The sequence below is a fragment of the Terrapene carolina genome, unplaced genomic scaffold (genome assembly GCF_002925995.2).
Source record: "Terrapene carolina triunguis isolate 2854851 unplaced genomic scaffold, T_m_triunguis-2.0 Scaffold58, whole genome shotgun sequence".
Classification (NCBI taxonomy): domain Eukaryota; kingdom Metazoa; phylum Chordata; order Testudines; family Emydidae; genus Terrapene; species Terrapene triunguis.
Window position 1 is genome coordinate 11,390,777 of NW_020664409.1, and position 25,360 is coordinate 11,416,136.

Here is a 25,360-nt window from a genome sequence, read left to right on the forward strand (position 1 = left end):
AATGCTACCATCCCATCTGGAGACTCTCTTCCATCCTGCAATGTACCAGACTTAGGAACTAAAACAATTTATGGCAGATCCAAATTTTGCATGGCCCATCTATCTCCCCTTGCACTATTGATCTAAAAAGACTTACGGTTGCCCAGGACTGCATATTGAAATAAACTCCTTTCTCCGTATAATTTATATTCTTTTCAATTGTTTTTGTGAGTGAAGAAGTCATGCTCTTGTGCTGTTCCTTTTTGGACTCTTTAATTCTGTTGAGATAAAGAGGCAGTAATAATTAGAAATGTTGCTGAGGGGACCGTTAACAAGATAAACCCATTAAATGCAATTTAATGACTGGACTGAAGATTTTATGCCATGATTATATAATGAGAAAAGCTGAAGATCATGCCATATGCCATTCAGATGGCCATCTATCCAAATTTATAATAAAAAGATCTTAGAACCAGGTTCACTACTGAGTTACATCAGTTTAACTTCATTGAAGTTAGTGGAACTATGCCAGTTAACAGCAGCTGAGAATCTAGTATTACCTATTTCATCAGTATCATTAGGTATTTTCCCCTCATCACCAGTATTATTTTTGCTGGTACACTATAAATGTGTAAGAACAACATTCAAACTATGTTGTCTACAGATGGATTTGAATTGTGATATTGTACACTAGTCACTTGAACCTGAGTATTGAAATTCTTTTATTTTAAAACCATAAGCATACAAATTCTTTTATGAGTTATTAATGATCTCTATAGCAGTAATACATAGACAAGCAAATAAACGATTTGTTAATGTTATTACTAGAGTATATTTCTAAAATACTCTACTTGCCTTTCCTCAAACTAGTAAATCCATTGCCATACACATATTAGACCAAATCCTACTCCAATTTGTACTCTATTGAAGTCAGTGGAGTTGCAAGGAATGTAAATTAGGATTACAGAACATTTAATTGTCTCCCTTGACTAAGACTGGAAGCAACCAAGGGGAAAAAAAATAAAATAAAAAGCGAATCTCTTCTCACTTGAAATCCAAAATGACAAAGTGATAAGATAAAGGTAGGGCAGCTCTCAGACCTCCAGGCTTCCCCAAAATGTGAGATTTATAACCATATCTACCTGTCAAGCAAAAATCCCTAGTCTTTTTCAGTTTGTGCATGGGGCATTAGTTGTTTGTTTACTAGTGAGGGTGAAGAGGTTTATGCACAAATGGGAAGCACAGCCCTCAAAGGAAACTCCTACTCCTCTGCCATCTTGCTTTCTCTCTTTCTCTCGCTACTTCTATTTGCTGATCCTCTTCCCTATCTCTATCAATTTTCTTTTTCTCTCCCCACTACTTGTTATCTCTCTGTGACCCTTTCTCTATGCTGTGCTGCCCCATACCACTCCATTGCCTCGGTACCAGTTAGATGCAAACTGAACTGAATTACATATGAAAGCTTCAGATATACAGGCTGAGAAAACTCTGAATCTTTTTGTTATCTAAACTGAATATGTGATCATGGATTTTAGATGTATCCTGAATGTAATTCCCAGGATTAATTATGAATTCTTGGAATAAAAATATACCCCTTAGAGTGTGGATTTTTGTGGAATGATCTGAATTCTTATGATCAAAGTTTGACTAACTCCTGTGTCTCTGATGTACTTTCTGACTCATTGCAGTTTCAGTTCAATGAGAATTCACCAGTAGTGTAGAGGCCTCAGGCCATACACAACACAAGCAGGAAGTTAGCTGTGGAATGGGTGTGCAGGTGACTACACATCCTGTGTCCTACAGAGCTGGACTCCATATGCACGTAGACCAGCACAGTAAGACTTTTTGATGTTAGCTGTGTGAGAGACAGGCATATGGCCAATGAGCCACCAGACCTCATGCATGGGTGTGCAGATGTTGCACTCCTACTCCAGTCCAGGTGCTGGAACAACAGTCCCAAGGGGCAGAATGTTTACTCCATACCCTATCCACTGGCAACAAGATTATTTGGGTTGGGGAGGGCCTAAGTTTCACCCAAAGGAAAGATCAAACAAGTATCTCTCTTCATACATGAAGAAATTTCTCCCTTGGAGTAGAGTTTTTCCAAAAAGGAGAAGTGAGGGACCTTGATAGGTTACCCATGTAATTGGATTTCCACACAAATGGACATTTCTTCTTTCAGAGGTAAATCTTTGCAGCTTTCAGGATTATACCTACATGTCGCTGTTCTTGTGCTCCCCATTGCACTCTATAAACAGAGGGTTCTCAGGTATGAAGCAGCCACTGAAAAAATATTGAAAACACACAGTTTTTTATTTATTCTAATGGAAGTTAAACTAAATAGAACTTTCATCCATACAGATTCCTCCTCTGGGAAGTGAGGTCATCTCCCTCAGTAGCCCCGGCTTATTCAAAATTAGGGCATTGTTATATTCCTGAGAAATTCCTTTTGTATCTTTTTAAGTTGTTGATGAATTATTTAGAATCCATAAGAATGTCATGTGTGATTATGTAACAACTTACTTTGGCTCTAATAACCTGCTAATCCTAGTAAAGGTAAGTGGTTTTGGGTAGGTAAAGTGTTTTTAATTAAAGTGACATTTTTCAAGCATGCAACACAACAGATTATATGATTTGATGTTTCCAACACCGTTTTCCAATATACGTGCAGTAATATTATTCATATAGACAAACAGTACAATTGTCTGAGGTCTGCTCTCCACAGCAAGGATTGTAAACCTATCAGGGCAAAGGTGAAATATTTGTGTAAGTGGTATTATAGTGATAAAGTTTTCTATGAAAATAATACCAGCCAAATACGAGCCTGAACTTGCAACTCTTAGACAATTAAGGTTCATTCTAACTCTTTGAACTCAATGAGAATCTTCTCACTTCACTGGGAGTTGGATTGGGCCCTTAGTCTCACTGAATTCTGACTAAGTAAGCAAAGTCTTCAGTTTCAGGCTCCAATTCTGGGACTGGGCCTGCTTCCTTGAGAACAATTAAACAGACTTCATAACTTGAATATAGCAAAGGTAATTTATCTGACTTTACTGTAGTCTCATAAGAGGTGCATCCTAACACATAAAACAACATCTCACCTAGTCCCATTTTCTAACATGTGGCTTGCTAGCTGAAAAATATTATTTGACCAAAATGCCATGTCATCCAATCCTCCAAGGAAATACTCCTGGAACCTCTCCACCAAAAATGGAGATTTGCTAGCATATGATGGGAAAAGCTACGGAACAAAACACAGTATAATTAGTGGAATGGTTCAGTGTATCTTAACATTAATATGTACCTAGTTGCTAACAAGAAAAAAAATAAGTTACCTTGGCAACAGCAAGCATTTCTCCATGCCTGCAAAAATAAATAATCTTCAGATAAATGAGCTTCATTAACAAATAATATGAAAATAACCCATTTCAAAGCCTTTGTGGGCCCCTATATAATAACCCAGTATTTATCCGACTTTAAGGACGGTAATGTTGAGATATTTCCTTGTTTGTTACTATATCATAATAAGATCTGTAACATCAGAGATTGTGATCTTTATTGCGCTTCTTAATATTTGTGCCTTCTACACTGCTCTGCAACTCAGCACAACGATAGGTACACCTACACTGCCTGCAGCACAGGTATAAATAGCAGTGTAGACGGTGAGGCACTCCTTAGGCCAATAAAGTAAAGATATACCTGAAGGCTGTGGGTAGGTACACGGCTCTCTACTTGCCAAAGCATTGCCTCCCCAGTCCCCAACTACACTGCTATTTTTAGCAGTGTACTGTCCCACTGCCTCCCCACAGCTAACGCCTTTCCCCGCTTCAGGAAAAGACTATCAGTGGGGAAAGGCTCAGCAGCAGCAGGCTCATTCTTTCCCCACTGCCTTTTCCTGGCAGAGCCTTTACCCGCCTCAATGAAAGTCTCTGGCAGTGGGGGAGCTACTGAAGCCTTTCTCCACTGCCAGAGCCTTTCACTGACACATGTAGCTATACACAGCATTGTGGATGCAGCTTGCTTTTCATTGTGGCTACATATACCCCATATATTACCCTGTTGGATAGTGTAGACATAGCCAATTAGTAAATAATTGAATTAATGAACATAGCTCTGAGACTCAAAATATTCTAAAGTAGTCATTACCACAGTTCAGGTTCTCTGAGCTAAGAGGGACAACTTCCCTACCTATCCTTCAGACCTGTAGTATTCTGGAAGTGTCTGCATTGGTGTAAATGTCTGTGGGCAAGTGAGCTAGCTATAGCTACGCATCTATATTGCGCTCTTCATTGAAGAAGATCAGAGTTTTACTGCTGAAGTGTCACAACATGGCCATGCTTCAAAACATTGCTGTTACCTCACAACACAGGCCTATTTATGTTGTTAAGACATACAGCCCAACTATTGTATTCATCTATTTAGAAAATGTAACAAATGTGAAACTTGGATACAGATCCAAACCTTCATTCCAAATTTCCCCAAAGCTCAAGAGTTTGTGGGAAAGAAGTTTGAGTTTGGCTCATCTCTAACGTAGAGATGCAGGTTCAGTGATTTACTATGAAAGTTATTATAATTTTTCCCCATATGTTTTGTGAAATAAGAAGTTCACAACTCAGTGACTTACAATTCGAGAAACAGCAGGTAAGTGCAGTCAATAATTGTGTCTTCGGTTATTACTTCTTGGCCATAATATTCCTTATAGATAGCTAGCAGGTCTTTGACTGGTACATACCTAAAAACAATACTGAAGTGTTAGAACTAATATTTCCCATTTAATCCAATAAAACACAATACATTTTATATAACTCCCTCCATGGGATTCTTGTCTAGTAGATATGCCTAGTCTTGGATTGTGTCCTCTCCTCTGGCCTGTCCCCAGCCTACCCCTCGCTCTTCTGGGATCAGTCTATTCAGAGCTAGCATAATCGTTCCTACCCCACCTTCAGCACAGACCTATGACAGGGCTTAAACAGGGACAAGGATCTTCTGCACTGGGATGAACTTCACCCTAGTCACACAAAACACGACATAACCAATGTTTCAATGTAATTGTTAAATAAATATATTGTACCTGAAAGTTGTAAGTTACAAGAAAATGTCTAAAACTGGTTTTTAAATGTACCTGATGATGATGTATTACTCTTGATTTACAATGTTTAATTGAAGCAAGTGTCCATTTGATATGAATTTCAATTCTTCTCTTAGTGATGTTCAATTTATGGGACATAAAATAACCAATAGGACCACTTTATGATTCATTATGCAATGAAAAATATTTAAATACTGACAACCACAAATTTTTATTTCTACAAAAACTAGTAAGATTTTGCATAAAAACACCAAAAAATAGCTAAACTAAACAGAGGTATCCCATATAAAGATATTGCCATTGAGTTATATAAAGAAAGGCTAGGACTTTCCAGCAAACTATTTTTGTAGTTGTTGGTTTCCTGTGTGACCAGTGTGAATATCTTCATGTGTGTGTGTCAGTTTTCTCATGTGTAAAATGGGGATACTACTACTTCCTTTCTCCCTCCCCTTTGTCTGCTCTTCAGGGCAGGGACTATCTCTTACTCTGCGTGTGTACTGTGCCTAGCACAATGACTTTCTGATCTCAGTTGGGGCCACTTGGTGCTACAATAATACAAATAAATATTATTGTATTAGAACATCCTGAAATTATCATCTACAGTATGTGTTATGTGTGCAGCAAAAATTAATGAGAGTATTTCTTCAAAACATTGACAGCTTAAGCACAATGCTCTTACCAGTCTGCTTTCAGGTAACTAAAATCAAGCTCAAACTGGCTCAATACGTCACCTCCTACATTTAGAGAGAGGGGTTAAAAATCAGCTTTACTATATTAGCACAAAACATCAATTTCTTTTTTAAAAAGGTATCTATCACTAGGCCTTGGCAGTACTCCATATGGCTCCTGTGTGTGTTAATACCGTAGAGTTCCATTTCAGGTATGTAAATATTTCTGACTTGGAATATGTTGATGTTACACTTGAAAGAGAGAGAGCGGATAAGCATTCTGCATTTCCAGAACATGATAAAAGCATTATCATATTTAAAGTCAGAGCAGTGACTCAGTTTAACTTTGAAGTCCTCCTGCTTACATTTTGGCTTTAAGTAGGAATGGCCAGGTTCTGCAGCGTATCTTCTGAGAGATGCACAGCAGCTGCACCACCAGGGTCGGAGGGCAAAAGTGATTTTATGCAGAATCTGGCCATCCAGACTCTGTTGCCAAGGAGAGCCAAAATGACATAGGGAGGGGTGGGGAGGGAGAAGTGGCACTACTTTAATTTACAACACCTGCATTACAGCCCAGACTCTACATAGTGCTGAACAGCTTAGCAATCACCCTTCCCATTCCCAGCCACCATCCATATGGGTCCTACACCAGGGCTTGCGGGGTGGTGGAAGGGAGACAGGACAGGGTCCTTGTGGCTCATTTCTGACTCCTGTACACCATCAGATCAGCATACACGGGGGCAGAATCATCCCCATAATTTGACTATGCACTACACTGGTATTCACAGAGGGACTGGGATCTCATTAGTTCATATCAGTAAAAATAAAAATTACCAAAATCACCAGTACCATGAGCATCTGAGTATGAGCCATGAAAATCAATCTGGGGGGAAATAAAAAAAAGAATATTTCATGTATAAAACCAATTACAATAAGCCAATTTTGATCATCCTTCGGTACAAACAGAAAAGGACAAGTAAAGTGACACTAAAGTTGATAGGCCCAAAATTTGGCCAACTTTGTTCTGCAAAATGTTTGTCACATCAGTGTGTGAAGTTAAGCATGTGCGTGTAAGTCTTGCCAAGGTCAGAGACCTAGATTTTTCCCCTGGGTTAAAAGCCTATTTGTAAATACAAATTATCAATACCAATATCTACAGGTATGATTAACCAACAAAATGATGTACACTTACTTCTCCCATGGTCCTTAGAAATCCTTGGTGAATGCCCAAGCTATGCCAGCTCACATCTGCCACCATATGTGAGGCAATTCCAAACAGGAAAGCCACCAGTTTCTCTGTAGCCTAAACAACAATAATATGCATGTAGTAATGCCCAATCACTTTACTACAGCCCCACTATCTTTAAAAAAAGTTATTAGCATTTCATCTGCTCAGTGCATTAAATAAGGATACAATTCAGCAACCCTTTCTCACTAAGGGCTCTATATTACAAGGTGCTGAGAACTTTGGCCCAGATCCTCAAAGGTATTTAGGTGCCTAACTCCCATTGATTTCATTGGAAGTTAGGAGCCTAAATACCTTCAAGGATCTGGGGTCTTTGTTCCTGATCCTGCAAAGCATTTAGTTACATGCCTATCATTAAGTACTGTATTAGGTCCAAGACTACGGAGTTACATGCTTGACTTTATTGATGTCAGTCGGCCTACTCATCTCCTTTGAGTTAAGCATATCAGTGCTATGCTGGATCAGGGACAGAATATTTGGCACGACGGCATCCTTCAAGTCTGAGCCCACTTAGCCATACTTATTCTAGTAGTCTCATAGACAAGACAATGGAGTACCTGTGCGAGCACTACTAAACATAAAGGTAGAAGAATAAAGCACTGCATAATTTCAGAGGGATTCCTTTGTCACTTAGGAATAGATATATCCACTTCTAATACAATATGATATGAAGTCCCACCTTATGTCTAATTAGAAGTTTATTTCAAGCTTTCATAGGCAAAAAGTAGAGAAGTTATTTGTGAACACATTCCTCAGCAGTGTTGGTTGAGTTTCTTCAAGAATAAGTGGTCTTCCCTAAACCATGATCACTTTTAGAGATTTTTTAAAATATGGAACTGATACATTTTCCCCCTCAACAACTTTACAGCTCATGAAAGTTAAACAGTCCACATGAACAATACTGTTCAGAGCCAGGGGAAATGCTGGCAGCCTCTGCGCAAGCTCTTCCCAAACCTCCCAGGTTTAGGAATGCACTTCAGAGATAACCTATAAAATGCCTTGAATTGCTATTGCAATTACTGGATTCTCCTGAGCAAAGACACGCAAAATTCTACAAAACTGGCAAACTCTCCAGGGGGCAGGGACTAGGATATGAGCCCCAAGGATATGATCCAGCCACGGCTGGAAAAAAACAACAACCCTGACTGTGATGCATGGCCAGAAAGGGTTAAACATCCTGCAAAATAAATGACTCAGATTCAACCCTTAAAGACATGTGAGGAGCTAACGTTTGTGTTTTTGTGTATTTACATATGTATGGGCAGTTGTCAACAATGTAATCAACAGCCCCTGTCTATGCTGTATTCTGATCATTCAAAGATCAAAAGAACATCCTAGCATTTAAATGAATTGCAAGCATGGGATATCTCTGTATTCATCTCTCTTTGAAATGTATAGCAACTCACCAGTGAATGGTGGAGGAACAGGTGATTGTCTTATGTTAATTCGTATAGCTAAGTACCGATGATGGACCCACTTCAAAGATGCCCTGATTACCTATTGTTCCCCAAAGGACTCCGACTTGTCAAAGAAGACCTGAAATTGTATAAAAGTTCCTTGGGTCCTGATCCTTTTTATCTCAGATCTGCTTAAGCTTCATCCGGGGAAGTTTGAGTCGCAGGATGAGATCCCAGTTAAGCTGGTACACCCTGGATATGATATTGGACATTGGACTATAACCTATGAACTAAATTTTAAAGGAACTCTGCAACTACAAAGCTCACCATCTCTGCTATGTATCTGAACCTCAAGAATTGAACTCATGTCTGTATGTATATTGATCTTTTATCCATAGTCTCTCCCTTTACTTTTTAAATAAATTTTAGTTTAGTTAATAAGAATTGACTGTAGTGTGTATTTGGGTAAGATCTGGAATATTCATTAACCTGGGAGGTAATGTTTCTGATCCTTTGGGATTGGTAGAACCTTTTCTTTTATATGATGAAATAAGATTTTCAGAAATCTTCATCATATTTGACATGGGTACCTGGATGGAGGCCTGAGGCTGGGTTACTTTAAGGGAACTGTGTTGTTGGTATCTGGGCAGTGAGGTAATAAAGAAGCTGTTTTATGCTGGGGTGGTAAATCTAGGTATTAAAAATATCCATGAGTTTTGGAGATTATCTGCCCCATTCTTTGCAGTTCATCCTAACTGAGTGACCTCAGCTGGCCCCCACTGGGAACCCAGTCACACTGACATCTGAGAGTTCTATCCCGAGATCATGAGTGAGACTTAATTTTACTTTGAAATCGCTGTCAGCCCCGGGCGACCAGGCTCCAACTGACAGCCTGGGAAGTGGGAGAGGGGACCCCATTGCAGCCTCGCCAGGCCTGGGGAGGGCAAAGAATCCTAAAAGGAGCAGAGGTGAGGCTGGGAGAGCTGAACTATTGCCTGGAGGCAGCTGGAGGGGTGAGGTGAGGAAGGTGGAGGCTGATGGGGCTGTATTGATGGTGGGTTCTGAGCAGATGGGAGTGAGTGCTGGAAGGGTGAACTGAGGGCGATGGGGGTCGATGGGGATGGGGCGCTGAACTGAAGAGGTGGTGATGACAGAACTGTTGGGGGGTTGGGGAACAGGATTAATTGCTGGGCAGGAGACGAGCAGATGTGGGGGTGAGAGTATTTGTAGCGGGGCCAAAATCACCTTATCTAGTACATGTCGAAGAGTGGGCAACATGCACATACCCTAGGGATGGGCAGGGGAGTTCAAATATCAAGAGACCGACCTTAAAAACATAATTTATTTTTTAATCTTGTGATTTTTGGGGGTCCAACTCATGATTTTTGATCTTTTGAAGTTGGCAATACTGTTTAGGTGAAAAAGATGGTTGGTGGAGGCTTTAAGAAGTCCATGTAAATTCAAGGGGTTTTCCTACCTCCTCCCAAGGCTGAGGATACTTCTTCCTGATGTAATGGATACTAGTGTTGAGAAATGGTGCCCAGTGAGTGTCTTCAGAAACATAATGGAATATTCCTGCAACATCAAAAACCAAAATTATTCCTTGATTTGAATTGCTCCACACGTTAGATTTCTGCTCAATTGCACATTCAAAGAATGTTACTTTTGAAACATTTTATTGTACCAAGAGTCACTGAAAAGCACTTGTGCATATTTTATATTGTCAAAACAGATACTACATTTACCTGCCGTATTTTTGATGGAAACATGTGAAACGCTTATTCCAACCCCCCTCTGCCCTCATAGTTTATGAGTAAGTGAGATACAGAAAAGTATATCGCACCTTAAGGGGAGAAGTCTAGCAGAGTGAAGAGGGAGGCTGGTGGCCAAATGAATGCACTGGATTTTATGGTAAGACAAGCTAGTGGGGAATCCAGGCAAATCAAAATCCCATGCTTCAGGGCATGAGCTGACTGCCACAAGGGTCTGGAAGGAAACAGCCATCATCTCTGTGTACAAGATTGCAAAATTGATTAGGTATATTATCGGTTTGTGTGGGGAGATTAGGTCTTCGTCTGAAGTATCAATAGGGTGACCAGATAGCAAGTGTGAAAAATAGGGACAGAGAGTGGGGGGTAATAGGAGCCTATATAAGAAGAAGCCCCAAATATCGGGACTGTCCCTATAAAATCGGGACATCTGGTCACCATCTCTGGCCTCGCTTGGACTTGGACAATTCGGATCTGGTCTCAGAGGTAAAAGTAAGCCAGTACGCCCCGGTACAGCGTACCGGCAAGAGCCAGTGCGCCATACCGGGGTGGCCCAGCTTCCCCAGGCGGCAATTTAAAGGGCCTGGGGCTCCCAGCAGCGGCTGGAGCCCCAGGCCCTTTAAATTGCTGCCAGAGCCCCGCTGCTGGAGCCCTGGGGTAGCGGCAGCGGGGCTCCAGGGGTTATATAAAGGGCCGGGGCTCCCGCTGCCTCTACTGCCCTGGGCCCTTTAAATAGCTGCCGGAGCCCCGCCGCCGCTACCCCAAGGCTCCGGGGGCTATTTAAAGGGCCTGGGGCGATAGAGGCAGGGGAGCCCCGGACCCTTTAAATAGCCCTTGGAGCCCTGCTGCCAGAGCCCTGGGGTAGCAGCGGCAGCTGAGGGCTCCAGCAGCAGTTTAAAGGGCCCGGGGCGGTAGCGGCGGCCGAGTCCTGGGCTCTTTAAACTGCTGCCAGAGCCCCCAGCTGTAGCTGCTACGCTGGTGGGGTAGCAGCAGGGGGAGGGCACTTACTGGTACAGGGCTGGCCGGGGCTGGCTCTGACCCCCCCATCCCAGCCCCTTCCACCCGAGGCCCCGCCCCTTCTGGGGCCCAGAGCCGGCCCCAACCCAGCCCCGTACTGGTAAGTCCCTATTTCTACTTTCACCCCTGTCTGGTCTCATCTGATACTGAGCCAGGAGAGCAAATTCTGTGTGCCTATGTAATGCTCTGGGAGTTAATTTTACAGTGCCTAGTAGTGTAACTTTGAATTCTATCCAAGTGCAGCTCTTTTATTGGGGGAGGAAGAGAGCAAATAGATTTTCTAGAATCCGGAAAGATGATGAATGAAAAGAACATGATTTTATGTATAAATGCTAACAAAATTGACAGGGTCTCCTGGATGATTTCACTGCCTACTATTTTCCTTTCACTTTTAAGGGGAGATGAATTGGAAACATGGGAAGACTTAGCTATTGGTACCAATAATGCCAGTTGTAGTCGTAATTTTTTTATATGGACTTTCATTCTCCAAAAAAAAAGCATTAGGATTCAAATTTATTTCAGATAGGCCCCCAAACAGTCATGAGATAAGCTATGTCTACACTGCAGCTGTGCCACTGTAGGGCTTCTGGTGAAGACACTGGAAGTCAACGGGACAGAGCTCTTCTGTCAGCTTAACTCCACCTCTGTGAGAGGTGGCAGCTATGTTGGCGGAAGAAGCTCTCCAGCTGGCATAGCACTGTCCGTTCTGGTGCTTAGGTTGGTGTAACTTACATCTCTCAGGGGTGTGGATTATTCACCCTCCCCTGAGCAACGTAAGTTATACTGAAGTAATGTGTAGACCTAACTTATTAGGGTATGTCTACACTACGGGATTAATCCGAATTTAGATAATTCGAATTTGGGAAACAGGTTGTATAAATTCGATTGTGCGCGGCCACACTAAGCACATTAATTCGGTTTTTAACCACATTAATTCGGTGGTGTGCGGCCACACTACCCCATTAATTTAAACACAGTAATTCGGTGGTGTGCGGCCACACTAACCCTAATTCGAATTAACAAAATCGATTTAGGCGCTACTCCGCTCGTCGAGGTGGAGTACAGAAATCGATTTTAAGTGCCCTTTAATTCGAATTAACTGGCTCTGTAGTGTGGACGGGTGAAGGGTTAATTCGGATTAACGCAGCTAAATCCGAATTAAAGTCGTAGTGTAGACCAGGCCTTAGGAGAAGACTAGTATGTGTCTGTGACAGGGTGCTGAGTGAGAAGCACTTAATCAGCCCCTGCCACTCCAGCCCCAATCTAGGGGAATGGATTGGGGCTGGCTGGATAGCCCTGCGTCTGCCTGGTAACGGGCAGCATCTGCCAGCCTCGTTAGCCAGGGCTATAAAGGCTGGGAGTAAACCAGAGGAGTGGGGGGAAGAGAAAGGGACACAGGCACAGAGGGAGCTGGGAGCCTTCTGGTCTGTTGCTGGCCAGGCCTGCACTTGGCAAAGTTGGGTGCGAAACTCGTACATAGTTGGAAAGTGGTGGCGGGAAAACAACTGTAAATAAAGAACACTGGTGTCGCATCAAGCTGAGGCATTCCTGACTGATTGGAGAGGGCAACGGGCCAAAACTAGACAGGCCCAGCATGCATCTAATACAGTGTCTCTCCCCCCACCTCTGCCACCATTTCCAGCTCACCCTCCCTTTCGTGTCCCATTACGCCAGGAGAACTTTAGAAGCCAGGCGTGCCCAAAAAGTTAGTAGAATCTGTGAATCTTAAGAGCTGATTCTTTCAGAGGATTGTGTCTCAGGAACCCCTTGTTCAAATAACCCCAAATGTGGATTACTATCCCTACCCAGAGCTCCAGGAAGCCACAAAATTTCAAAGCAATCCGAGTAACCACACAGATTTTAGAGCATTTAGAAGTCTAGCTTTAAACCGAAATTGTTCTTAACCTTAACTACAGCTCCACTATAATAAACCCTCTTCTTACCATTCCTGCAGATAACAGGATAAAAGGCATCAGGATAAAGGCTCCCAGCCTGAAATGCATCCTGATGGTTTAGTAACAACTGGGAGAGGAAAGGATGAGGGAACAAGAAATCAGAATACAATTAACGACGACAGAAAAAGGTTATAGTGAATACTTAAGGTGCAATGAGTCAAAGACAACATTTACACTTCAGCACGATATTGCCAAAGTAAAACTAATAGTCAAATACATTACTTCAGATTACAAGATTAGGGGTGGGGCAGAAAAAAAAAGAGTCTAAACTAACTGGTTTACATTGTAGTGATTTCAAAAACAAACACACAAAACAAAACAAAAAAATCTTCACATTATACAACAAAAAATAAAATAGTGGACAACACTTAAGTAAAACCAGTACTCTGAGAAAAGACCAAATAATATAAATATGGCTGTTGATTAATCGCAGTTAACTCACACGATTAACTCCAAAAAATTAAATTGTGATTAAAAAATTAATCGTGATTAATCGCACTGTTAAACAATAGAATACCAATGGAAATTTTTAAACTATTTTTGGATGTTTTTCTACATTTTCAAATATATTGATTTCTATTACAACACAGAATATAAAGTGCTCACTTTATATTATTATTTTTGATTACAAATATTTGCACTGTAAAAATGATAAAATAAATAGTATTTTTCAATTCACCTCATACAAGTACTGTAGTGCAATCTCTTTATCGTGAAAGTGTAACTTACAAATATAGAATTTTTTTGTTACATAACTGCACTCAAAAACAAAAATAATGTAAAACATTAGAGCCTGCAAGTTCACTCAGTCCCACCTCTTGTTCAGCTGATCATTCAGACAAACAAGTTTGTTTACAATTTGCAGGAGATAATGCTGCCCGCTTCTTGTTTACAATGTCACCTGAAAGCAAGAACAGGTGTTTGCATGGCACTTTTGTAGCCGAGTCATGAGCTATTTCTGTGCCAGATGCGCTAAAAATTCATATGTCCCTTCATGCTTCAATCACCATTCCAGGGGACGTGCGTACATGCTGATGATGGGTTCTGCTCGATAACGATCCAAAGTAGTGCAGACCGACACATGTTCATTGTCATCATCTGAGTCAGATGCCACCACCAGGCTGATTTTCTTTTTTGGTGGTTCTGGTTTTTTACAGTGCAAATATTTGTAATAAAAATAAATATAAAGCGAGCACTGTACATTTTGTATTCTGTGTTGTAACTGAAATCAATATATTTGAAAATGTAGAAAACGTCCAAAAATATTTAAATAAATGGTATTCTCTTATTGTTTAACCGTGCGATTAATCGCACGATTAATTTTTTTAATCACTTGACAGCCCTAAATATAAATAATAAAATTTATATTGCATTGAAGGATACCAAAAGCACTTTAAATGCACTACAGTAAAAGCTGTGATATCCGGCACTTTTATCAACTAGAAAGCTCTATTAACCAGCATTACTGATATCTACCAATACAAATCTTCAATCTAGTAAGCGGGACTAGTATACTGCCCAGGAGGTTATGCAATTGCACATTCTGCACTCTACTCATATGCAAAAGAGGCCGAAGACAAGTAAGCAAGCTGATATCAGGGATTTATTCAAAAAAGCAGCTTCCAGAGTGTGTCATAGGGTCATTACAGATTCAGCCCAACCTTCTACATCTACAATGGTAACTGATGTTGATAATGATGAGAATGAAGTGCCTTCTGAATCATCAAAGAAAGATTAAATTATGTTCAGCATAGTTTTAATGCTAAGTGTATTTTTAGTGATCTGGGTGTACGTTATGTGCTGCCCATAGTGATATGTAGTGTCATAAGATAACTTACTGTATAGAAAACTTTACTTGAATGCACCTAAGTGCTTCAAGAAACCAACCACTCTGCAGTGCAGTACTACTACTGGATTGGTGAGTATCTGTTTACTATTTTCTACTTTATTCATTTTATTGTATTCTAATTCTTTGAAAATTGGTATTCCATTGGTAAGTATAACTCTTAGGCCTGGTCTACACTAGGCTTTTATGTCGAATTTAGCGCCGTTACATCGAATTAACCCTGCACCCGTCCACACCACGAAGCTATTTAGTTTGACATAGAGCTCTCTTAAATTCGACTTCTGTACTCCTCCCCAACGAGAGGAGTAGCGCTAAATTCGAAATGGCCATATCGAATTAGGCTAGGTGTGGATGGAAATCGACGCTAATAGCTCCGGGAGCTATCCCACAGTGCACCACTCTGTTGACGCTCTGGACAGCAGTCCGAGCTCGGATGCTCTGACCAGCCACACAGGAAAAGCCCCGGGAAAATTTGAATTCCTTTTCCTGTCTGGGCAGTTTGAATCTCATTTCCTGTTTGGACATCGTGGCGAGCTCAGCAGCAGTGGCAACGATGCAGAGCTCTCCAGCAGAGGTGACCGTGCAATCCCAGAATAGAAAGAGGGCCCCAGCATGGACTGATCGGGAAGTCTTGGATCTCATCGCTGTGTGGGGCGATGAGTCCGTGCTTTCAGAGCTGCGCTCCAAAAGAAGGAATGCTAAGATCTACGAGAAGATCTCTAAAGCCATGGCAGAGAGAGGCTACAGCCGGGATGCAACGCAGTGCCACGTGAAAATCAAGGAGCTGAGACAAGGCTACCAAAAAACCAAAGAGGCAAATGGACGCTCCGGATCCCAGCCCCACACATCCCGTTTCTACGAGGCACTGCATTCCATCCTAGGTGCGGCCGCCACCACTACCCCCACCACTGACCGTGGACTCTGAGGATGGGATATTGTCTGCGGCCGGTTCCTCGTCGGACATGTTAGCGGATGGGGAAGATGAAGAAGGAGATGAGGAGGATGAGGCAGTCGACAGCGCTGGCACCGCTGATTTCCCCGACAGCCAGGAGCTCTTCATCACCCTTACCAAGATCCCCTACCAACCGTCCCCATCCCTTACCCCGGACACAGAATCAGGGGAAGGATCAAGCAGTAAGTGCTGTAAACATGTAAACATTTATTTTTAACAGAACGGGAATATTTATAATATTAACAATGTGTTTTGACTAAAGTGCTTTAAACATGTAAAAAATTATCTGCAACAAAACTGGAATATTTACAATGGTAACAAAGGGTTTCTCATGATTTGTCTGCCTTAGGCTCTTCACAATTTAGTCCCAAGTATTTAAAATTTTTTTTACAATGTCCGGTACTTCATGATTCTGCGGCCCAAGACGCTGCACTCAATAGTGCCAGTGCACCTACGCGAAAATCCGGTCAATATGGCCGGGGATTGAGGCGAAATCCTCATAGGAGAACTCCTCGTAGGTCTCATGGAGGTAGATTTCCAGCCTGTTCATCAGGTTCCTGGGTAGGGCGATCTTATTGGGCCCTCCGTGGTAGGAGACGTTTCCCCGCCACGACACAATATAGTACTCCGGGATCATCGCACGACATAGCATGGCGGCATACGGCCCAGGTTTCTGCATGCTTTCCCTAAGCATGCGTTCCTTCTGGCTGTCCGAGATCCTCAGAAGGGTGATGTCGCTCATGACGCCCTGCTTTGAATTAGGGAGGGGAATGTTAGTATTGGGCCTGCTTTACAGCCACGCGGTGGAGGGAGAGGGGCAGCATACAGGGATCTTTCCCTGGGACAGCCGCGAGGGGGTGGGACAGGGGCAGAGTTGATGCTGTCCTGATTGCTGGCAGCAGAGACTGGCATTGCTTTCAATGTGAAAGGAGGCCAGTGCTACTATTACAGTTTTAAGCAGCCACAAGTCTACGGCTTACCATGATTGCCCGCTACAGAAGTTCAGGTGTCCAGCCACGCTTCTCAGATCACTGCAAGACCACTGCAAGTCCACAGGCACTGAAGGCGAGGGCCGAAAATTCGACCTTGTCCTGAGTGCGCATGTGAGAGGTGCAGTGCATGGTCTTGTTCACAGAGAAAGACTAGGTTCTTTGTACACAACTTCATTTATCTGTCTCAGGAATTCACTCCCTTTTTACAATTCACACAGACACATCTGCGACTGTCTCCCAACCCAGCCTGTCAGCGCACTCCCAGAGGCTAGCGCAGATTAGGCGGAGGAAGAAGAAGACGCGTGAAGACATGTTCTCAGAACTAATGGGCTGCTCCCGAGCCCAGGCAGCCCAGCAGACACAGTGGAGGGAGAACTTGTCACAAATGCACCGAGCAGTCATGGAACGGGAGGAGAGGTGGCGTCAGGAGGACCAGCAGGCTACTGAAAAGCTGCTTGGACTAATGAGGGAGCAAACGGACACGCTCCGGCGCCTTGTGGATGTTCTGCAGGATCGGAGGCAGGAGGAGAGAGCCCCGCTGCAGTCTATCTCTAACCGCCCTCCCCCGCCACCAAGTCCCACACCCCCCTCACCCAAAGTTCAAAGAAGGAGGGGCGGCAAGGGCCGTTAAAACTTTCAGTCAACCCCTGCAGACTGCTCTAGCACTAGAAGGCTCTCATTCCCCAAAATTTGAAAAGTCCTTTCCTACCAACCTCACACAAGCCCCCGTGCAAGTTTCATCCCCCACGTTTCATGTGTGGTTCATAATAAAATATTTGTTTCTGTTCATTACTGTTTCCATCCTGTTCTTTTGGAGGAGAGTCTGTCTGAAGGGGGGAAGGGGCTTGGTAATTGGACAGGACAGTCACCTTTAGCAGGCTACAGAGGCGGGGTCAGGTCCAGCATCAGGACACATACACAGTGCAGTCACTGGTTACCCTGGTCAGTCTTGGAGGTGGTTTTCATGTTCTGGGGGGGGGGTTGCTCTGTGACTTTGTAGCGGGGGAGGGCAGTTACAGATCTTATGCAGCAGTCCTTATCCTGGCTCACAGATCCACGAAGCAGGGGATCAGTAACCCTACTCCCCCTGCCAGAAAGTCACATAGCCGACACATACACGCAGTCCCCCCAAGGAGTGCTGGCAGGCTCCATTGAAATAACCAGTCCACCACTGCGGAGCCTGTCAGTCCTGGAGTTTAGAAGCATCATTTGCATCAGAACACTAAACCCGCCCCCCGCCACAGTCTGCGTCCCCGGTTTAAAACATTCCCGCGAAAACAGTAATACAGACAACGGTGTTCATTAACAAAATAGAACTGATTTTATTTTTTGGGAAGAGGGTGAAGGGGGTATGTAACTGGAGAGGATAGTCAAAATGAACTGGGTAAAGAAATGGGGGCAGGTTCAGCTTTTCTGTACACAAACTGAAAAGTCACAGGTTACCCTGCTCATTCAGGAACCTAGCTTTCAAAGCCTCCCAGATGCACAGCGCGTCCCGCTGGGATCTTCTAATCGCCCGGCTGTCTGGCTGGGCGTAATCAGCAGCCAGGCTACTTGCCTCAACCTCCCACCCCGCCATAAAGGTCTCCCCCTTGCTCTCACACAGATTGTGGAGCACACAGCAAGCTGCTATAACAATGGGGATATTGGTTTCGCTGAGATCACAGCGAGTCAGTAAGCTTCTCCATCTCCCTTTGAGACGGCCAAAAGCACACTCCACCACCATTCTGCACTTGCTCAGCCGGTAGTTGAAGAGTTCTTTTTCTGTGTCCAGGGCGCCAGTATAGGGCTTCATGTTACCTAGGGAGGTGGTGGAATCTCCTTCCTTGGAGGTTTTTAAGGCCTGGCTTGACAAAGCCCTGGCTGGGATGATTTAGTGGGGAATTGGTCCTGCTTTGAGCAGGGGGTTGAACTAGATGATCTCCTGAGGTCCCTTCCAACCCTGATATTCTATGATTCTATGAGCCAGGGCATTAGCGGGTAGGCTGGGTCCCTGAGGATCACTGTAGGCATCTCCACATCCCCAAGAGTTATTTTGTGGTCCGGGAAGTAAATACCTTCCTGCAGCCGTCTAAACAGACCAGAGTTCCTGAACACACGAGCGTCATGAACCTTGCTCGGCCATCCGACGTTGATGTTGGTAAAACGTCCCCTATGGTCCACCAGTGCTTGCAGCACCATTGAAAAGTAGCCCTTTCTGTTAATGTACTGGCTGGCCTGGTGGTCCGGTCCCAGGATAGGGATGTGAGTCCCATCTATAGCCCCACCGCAGTTTGGGAATCCCATCGCGGCGAAGCCATCTATGATGACCTGCGCGTTTCCCAGGGTGACTACCTTTGAGAGCAGTACCTTAACGATTGCGTTGGCTACTTGCATCACAACAACCCCCATGATAGATTTGCCCACACCAAAGTGGTTCGTGACTGACCGGTAGCTGTCCGGCGTTGCAAGCTTCCAGAGGGCTATGGCCACTCGCTTCTGGACAGTCAGGGCTGCTCGCATCCAGGTGTCACTGCGCTTCAGGGCAGGGGACAGCAACTCACAAAGTTCGAGGAAAGTCCCCTTCCGCATGCGAAAGTTTCGCAGCCACTGGGATTCATCCCAGACCTGCAGCACTATGCGGTCCCACCAGTCCGTGCTTGTTTCCCGGGCCCAGAATCGCCATTCCACAATATCCACATGACCCATTGCCACCGTGATGTCCTGGGCGCTGGGTCTCGTGGTTTCTGACAGCTCTGTGCTACTCTCCGACTTCAGGCCATCACGGCGGTGCCGTAGCCTCCTCGCCTGATTTCTCTGCATCTGCCTCAGGGAAAGGTGTATGATAAGCTGCAAGGTGTTGAGAACGGCCACAACTGCAGCGATGGTCGCAGCGTGATCCATGATCGCAGTGCTGTGGCTTCCGCGCTGTCACTGACCAGAAAAGTGCGCGAACTGATTTCCCGCCGGCGCTTTCAGGGAGGGAGGGGGGGCGTTAGTGACGGACGGATGACGACAGTTACCCAAAAGCACCCTCGACACATTTTTTGACCCAGAAGGCATTGGCGGCTCGACCCAGAATTCCAATGGGCAGCGGGGACTGCGGGAACTGTGGGATAGCTGCCCACAGTGCACCGCTTCCAATATCGACGCTCGCCCCATTAGTGTGGACTCACAAAGTCGAATTACTCTCCTTAGTGTGGACACACACGTTCGACTTTGCAATATCGATTCCACATATTCGATTTAAGTGAAATCGAACTACCCTCGTAGTGTAGACATACCCTTAGTTAACAGGGAGTGCCAGTTAATCAAAAATTCCAATTTCCCCAACATGCCAGATAACAAAGCGTTTACTGTATATACAAGTATGTATGCACACATTCAATGTGATTACTCAGACATACTTAAAGAGAAGCACATGCTTAAAGTGTTTTTTCTGGCTGCGGTAAGGCTGTAGAAGTGTGCTATAATTACACAAACCTTTTCTCTCATCTGAAGTGATATTACATGTGGCTGATGAAAACACAAACTTGACTCTTGTTTGTTACTTGTTTTTGTTGTTAAATCTCCATTCCAGGAGTCATTGATTAATTCCTCCAGACATCTACCTCAAGAGGAATACTAATTAATTTAAGACAGTTGGCAAGAATACAAGCAGAAAAAATTCTGTACAACTACACAACTACCTAATGGTAGTTATTATATATTTATTTCCGGTTGCGTGCAGCATAGGCAAAGCACTTTCCACACCGAAAAGGTGTGAATCTGATGAGCTCGCTGTCTGAAGATTGACAACTAGACAAAAAGTGGGCAGAGGAAATTGTCACAACATATATGCAATTAAACAATAATATGCTTCCTTACCTTTCTGTAGTTAACATTCCCTTCATGTTTACTGAAAAATTCCAGAGCTCGGTGTGCTGAAAAACAACATATAATATTAAAAACTAACTTAAAAGTATCGTGGCTAGGCCCAGCTTTCGTTAGAAGTACTGTCAAAATATAGGTGCTAGAATGAATTGAAGTGTACTTATAACACAACTGGCATTGGCATACAGCACATCACTCCTCTTGACATTTCCCATGTGGTAAATGACATGTTCTCGCCTCATAGCAAATAGATGGTACTCGGTTTTAATGAATGCAAAGATGATATTTCTTTGATGCTTTTGGACACAGACTGAGACCTTGTTCTCCTTGACTCTCCAGTTCCCAGAAACCACAAGCTGCATTGGCCAGCCTAGTACTGTAACACAACAAAGGGTCTTCTTACGTCTGAGCCCAGACTATCACAATTAAGGAATGGAATGCTCATTCACACAGCTTTGATATGGTATGTTCCACAAAATTCTAGGTACCACTAGATAGGCTACTTGGAATTTGAGTTTGAAAGTAATTCTTGTAATTTTAATTAATTCTTTTATAGACATACCATTTAAGTTTCTTTGTTCCCCTAAGGTATTGAATCAGATATAACCTGTGACCCATTGTTAATGTTTAACTACTTGATTAATTTTTACCATACATGAAAAACAAAAATCTGCAGTCAGCAAAGTAAAGAGTGTTTACTCATTGATCAGTTAGGCATGCACATTGCCAAGCAGTACTTACTAGGCAAGCATCACACTATAGAATAAAATAAATGGGCATCACTATTTTAAAGTGAAATATTGTTCAAACTTTGATTACATTTGACTTGTGTTAATGTGACAATCCCTGGAGACAATTTATTTACATATATTCTCTCTGTAAAAGGATTTGGTTCAAACTGCAAACCCACCAGCTATGCAATTCTTGCTATGAATACTCGTTTCATTTTGACTATTAATGTAGCTTGGACCATTTAAAACTATAGTATACAAAGCACACACAGATACTTTAGAGAACAATCTCTCATCAGCAAGGGAATAGACAAGATGACTTAATAGGCCTTTCCACCTTCTTAGTTCTATATTTTAAACAGAGAAGAGACATAATTTCCAGTGCCTGGAATTCTTGGATTGGCAATTTATTTCTTCTATTCCTCCATACACACTATTAATCAAATATATTGATTCTGCAAGTTGATCTACGCCGTCGCAGGCAGATCTTTACAATGGTAGAGCCTCAGGAACGGACGTCAATGGAGCTCCACTCAGGTGTATATGTTTGTCCATGCACATGTTTTTGAATGGCCATAGCAAGTAGAGTGCAAGGAAGCATTGCTACCTACACCAAACTTAGTCAACATTTTGACTATATAATTAATTTTAAAGTCCTTTGAGAAATGTGAACATAAAAAGTGTTATATGAAATCAAATTCTATTCCATTTCTGCCAGGTTTGTTTTCTATAAAGTGTAACTCATGGATCTGTAAACTAGAAATGGCTTAGGAAATGAAATGTCTTTACCTGCATTAGCACTGGATATCTTTATTAACTATGGGTCCAGTCCTGCCACCACTTAAGTGAATGGCAGAACTCCAATTTGCTTCAGTGATAACAGGCTTGACTTCAGTGAGAGAAAGATTGGGTCCAATGAGTGGTATTTTCAGACAAATAACTAAAATATGGTTATATATTGTGACCCAATAGCGAATTATAAGGAGCATTACTCAGGTAATCATGATCAACGGATTAAATAAATGTAGCCTTTTTTTAATTTGGAAAATATATCAATTTTGTCCTTTATTAGAATGAGTGGATTAATTTGGAATAAATCTGTCAAATTTTGTCTCTGAATTTTCTGCAAGCAGATTGGAATTATCTCAATTTTGCAGATTCTGCCATCCTTATTCACAGTAAGCACCTTTAGCCTAAATCCTGCAAAGACGTATGCAGCTACTTAACTTTATGCTCTATGAGTTGTCCTATTAATTTCAATGGGACTACTCATGGTGTACAAAGTTAAGCATCTGCATATGTCTTTGCAGGATCCAGCCTACAGTACTACACACTGTAAGAGGGCACAACCTGGCCCTGAATAAATTCTGTGCATAATCTTAGTCTGTAACTTGTTCACAATTGCAAATATTCAATATTTGAAATTTGAGAAGTTTGATTGGCCAAAGGCCACATGCTATGTTTTTATTCCGTATTTGGTTAAGATGAATACTAAGAGTCAGGATTTCTGGTGCAAGTACTCACAAATTATGAATTAAAAATTTGTTGTGAGTGAACATTCTGCAACATTCACTTAAAATTCACTGTTTCCATTAATATTCTTGCCAGTAAACTCATTTGGTAGAATATTTCCAGAAAGCAGATGCAATAAAATAAATTTATTTAAAAATTCAAACAAAAATATGTATGATTCCTCTTCCCTGCCCTCCACCCCAGTTTGCCCCATCTCTCCTTGATTCTGTGTTGCATAATGTTATTTGGCATTAGCTTAACTGGATATTTACCAACCTCAAATAAAAGTACAACAGAGACTTTGGCACTTTTATTTTTATATGACAAATTCAGCATCATACTTCACTACCTATTTTACAAAGAAGTTAATATACAGTGCTTTGAAAATGTACAATATTATTAAAAACAATTTGAACAGAGAAAGCTGATATAATTAAGACACCCATGTAGCAACAAAGAACATTTAGAAATATAAATAAGCCATAAATTATTTCCTAGAAAATCAGTTGTAATTTAAATATCCCATATTCTGTGATCAGAAAGATGATAGTATTGGTGAAGTTAAGCATTAGGCTAATTCTTCTCTTCTTTCTGCTAACCAGGCCATTTTTGTATAAGATCCATAGACACAAATACAAACATTCCAATTACATGATGCACACATTTTAGAAGATAAAAGAATTCACATTGATCTAAACACCTAACATAAAAATAAACAGGAAAACTAGTGCTACAGCACAAGCTCCAGACAGGATATATACTCAGACATTCATATCTGCTATTTAGTCTAAGAAAGATGGAATTTGCATGATCACTGTCCTTCACTTTCCAGTGATCCTATTTTCTAGCCAATCCTGTATTCGCTTTCCTTTGCAAGCAATTTAAAATATTATGCTAAAATGCATATTTGTATGTATCTTACCTATTTCAATATGTGTTGAAATACCACACGGCATACATCTTTGGGACAGGCTGTAAACTATAATCAGCAGAACAGACCAAACCTTGCAACCATCCATATTGCTAATACACTGGCACATAAATCATGGGTTTGAAAATGCTTGGGGCAGTATTACTGTGACCTTTGAAATCTAGGTTACAGTATATTTCTCTCCTTTCAAGCATGTCGCTGACACAGAGGCTAAACTGTCAGGTTATTTGAAATGCCCCCCGTTTTCCAGTTTGATGTTAATCATTATCAGCACTTATCTTTCACATCAGAGTGGATGTTTTTTATGACCAAAGGCAAAAGAAATCTGTACTACAGGATGTTTCCCTCCTGAAATCTGTGGCATTTCTAGACTATGGGAGGGTAACTTCTATTACTTGATCTTCTGCACTTCTGTATTTTAAATAGAGATATCATTGTAAGATAAAAAGGGTCATTCAAAAATATTTGTAGTATGGCATATGTAGTATGCAGCTACATCAACTATTATAGAAGACTAACACAATATTACAAAGTGGTATTTTTTAGCTGAAATCAACATAAATACCAGTTATACAAGTTTCACGAGGCTTGAGGTGAGAAACCACAGAACTTATTACCACTCCTCCCACCAACAACTGGCATGTAAGTTTCTGTGGTTTAGGTCCCATAACCCAGTGAAGTTTGTAAAACTGGTGTTTAGGTTGTTTTCCACTAAGAGTTGAGTGGGCTCTTGTAATACAGCTTGTAAAAGTGTTTGCTGGTTTTTTTCAGTTTCTGGTGCCTGCATGGAGTCCAGTAGGACTGGGGCTCAGGTTTGTCAAAAGTTTCACAAGACTTTGAGCAAAGTTGGTCACATTTTAAAATCTGTCACAAAGCCGCAAACCTAAGAAAAAGTCACTTCGGGCCAGATCTTGCAGAGACTTATATGAATGGAGTTAAGTCTAGGGGTGAGGCACTGCCAGAGGGTGGCAGAGGGCAAAACCCCGGCATAGGGAGGGGCAGAGGGGGTAACAGTTACCCCGGTGGACTGAGACACCAGTGTTTGGCCAAAAAAATAGGGTGGGTGGGCAGAGGGGCCTTTTTATTTGATCAGAGGGGCTTTTTTGCATGTTCACACAAACTGAGCATGATCACTAACATCTGCTGAAGCCATTGCCCTTCACCCTGCCCTTATTAGCCATAAGATTCTGCTGACTGCTTTTTACAGGAGTTAAAGGGGCAAAGGGGGGAAATCGGAGGAGGGAGGTGGCCAGGGTCTGAGCAGGGGGTGAAAATTGACTGGCCGGGTGGTCAAGCAGCTGGAAGCAGGGTTAGGATAGGGGCTGAAAGCAAAATCACGGATGGGGGGAGGGGAAGGAGACAGAGTTAAGCCTAGGGGTGAGGCACTGCCAGAGGGTGGCAGAGGGCAAAACCCCGGCACAGGG

General features: G+C 42.5%; 1 protein-coding gene across 3 annotated transcripts in view; it reads right to left on the reverse strand.

The window, feature by feature from the left end:
* GPLD1 (glycosylphosphatidylinositol specific phospholipase D1) overlaps window positions 1-24,140 on the reverse strand; it is a 39,588-nt gene extending 15,448 nt beyond the window's left edge. For 2 of the 3 annotated variants that reach the window (XM_026660526.1, XM_026660524.1), the window contains exons 1-12: window positions 23,928-24,140; window positions 20,757-20,812; window positions 13,109-13,187; window positions 9,857-9,954; window positions 6,929-7,039; window positions 6,571-6,619; window positions 5,748-5,802; window positions 4,604-4,711; window positions 3,315-3,342; window positions 3,081-3,220; window positions 2,197-2,262; window positions 137-257 (exon numbers count right to left, since the gene is read on the reverse strand). In XM_026660526.1, coding sequence (XP_026516311.1) covers window positions 137-257; window positions 2,197-2,262; window positions 3,081-3,220; window positions 3,315-3,342; window positions 4,604-4,711; window positions 5,748-5,802; window positions 6,571-6,619; window positions 6,929-7,039; window positions 9,857-9,954; window positions 13,109-13,187; window positions 20,757-20,812; window positions 23,928-24,045 — 1,029 coding nt within the window. In that variant the 5' untranslated portion in view covers window positions 24,046-24,140. The remainder of the gene's footprint in view (window positions 1-136; window positions 258-2,196; window positions 2,263-3,080; window positions 3,221-3,314; window positions 3,343-4,603; window positions 4,712-5,747; window positions 5,803-6,570; window positions 6,620-6,928; window positions 7,040-9,856; window positions 9,955-13,108; window positions 13,188-20,756; window positions 20,813-23,927) is intronic. The other variant, XM_026660527.1, reaches the window with a different exon arrangement.
* Window positions 24,141-25,360: the final 1,220 nt, after the last annotated feature.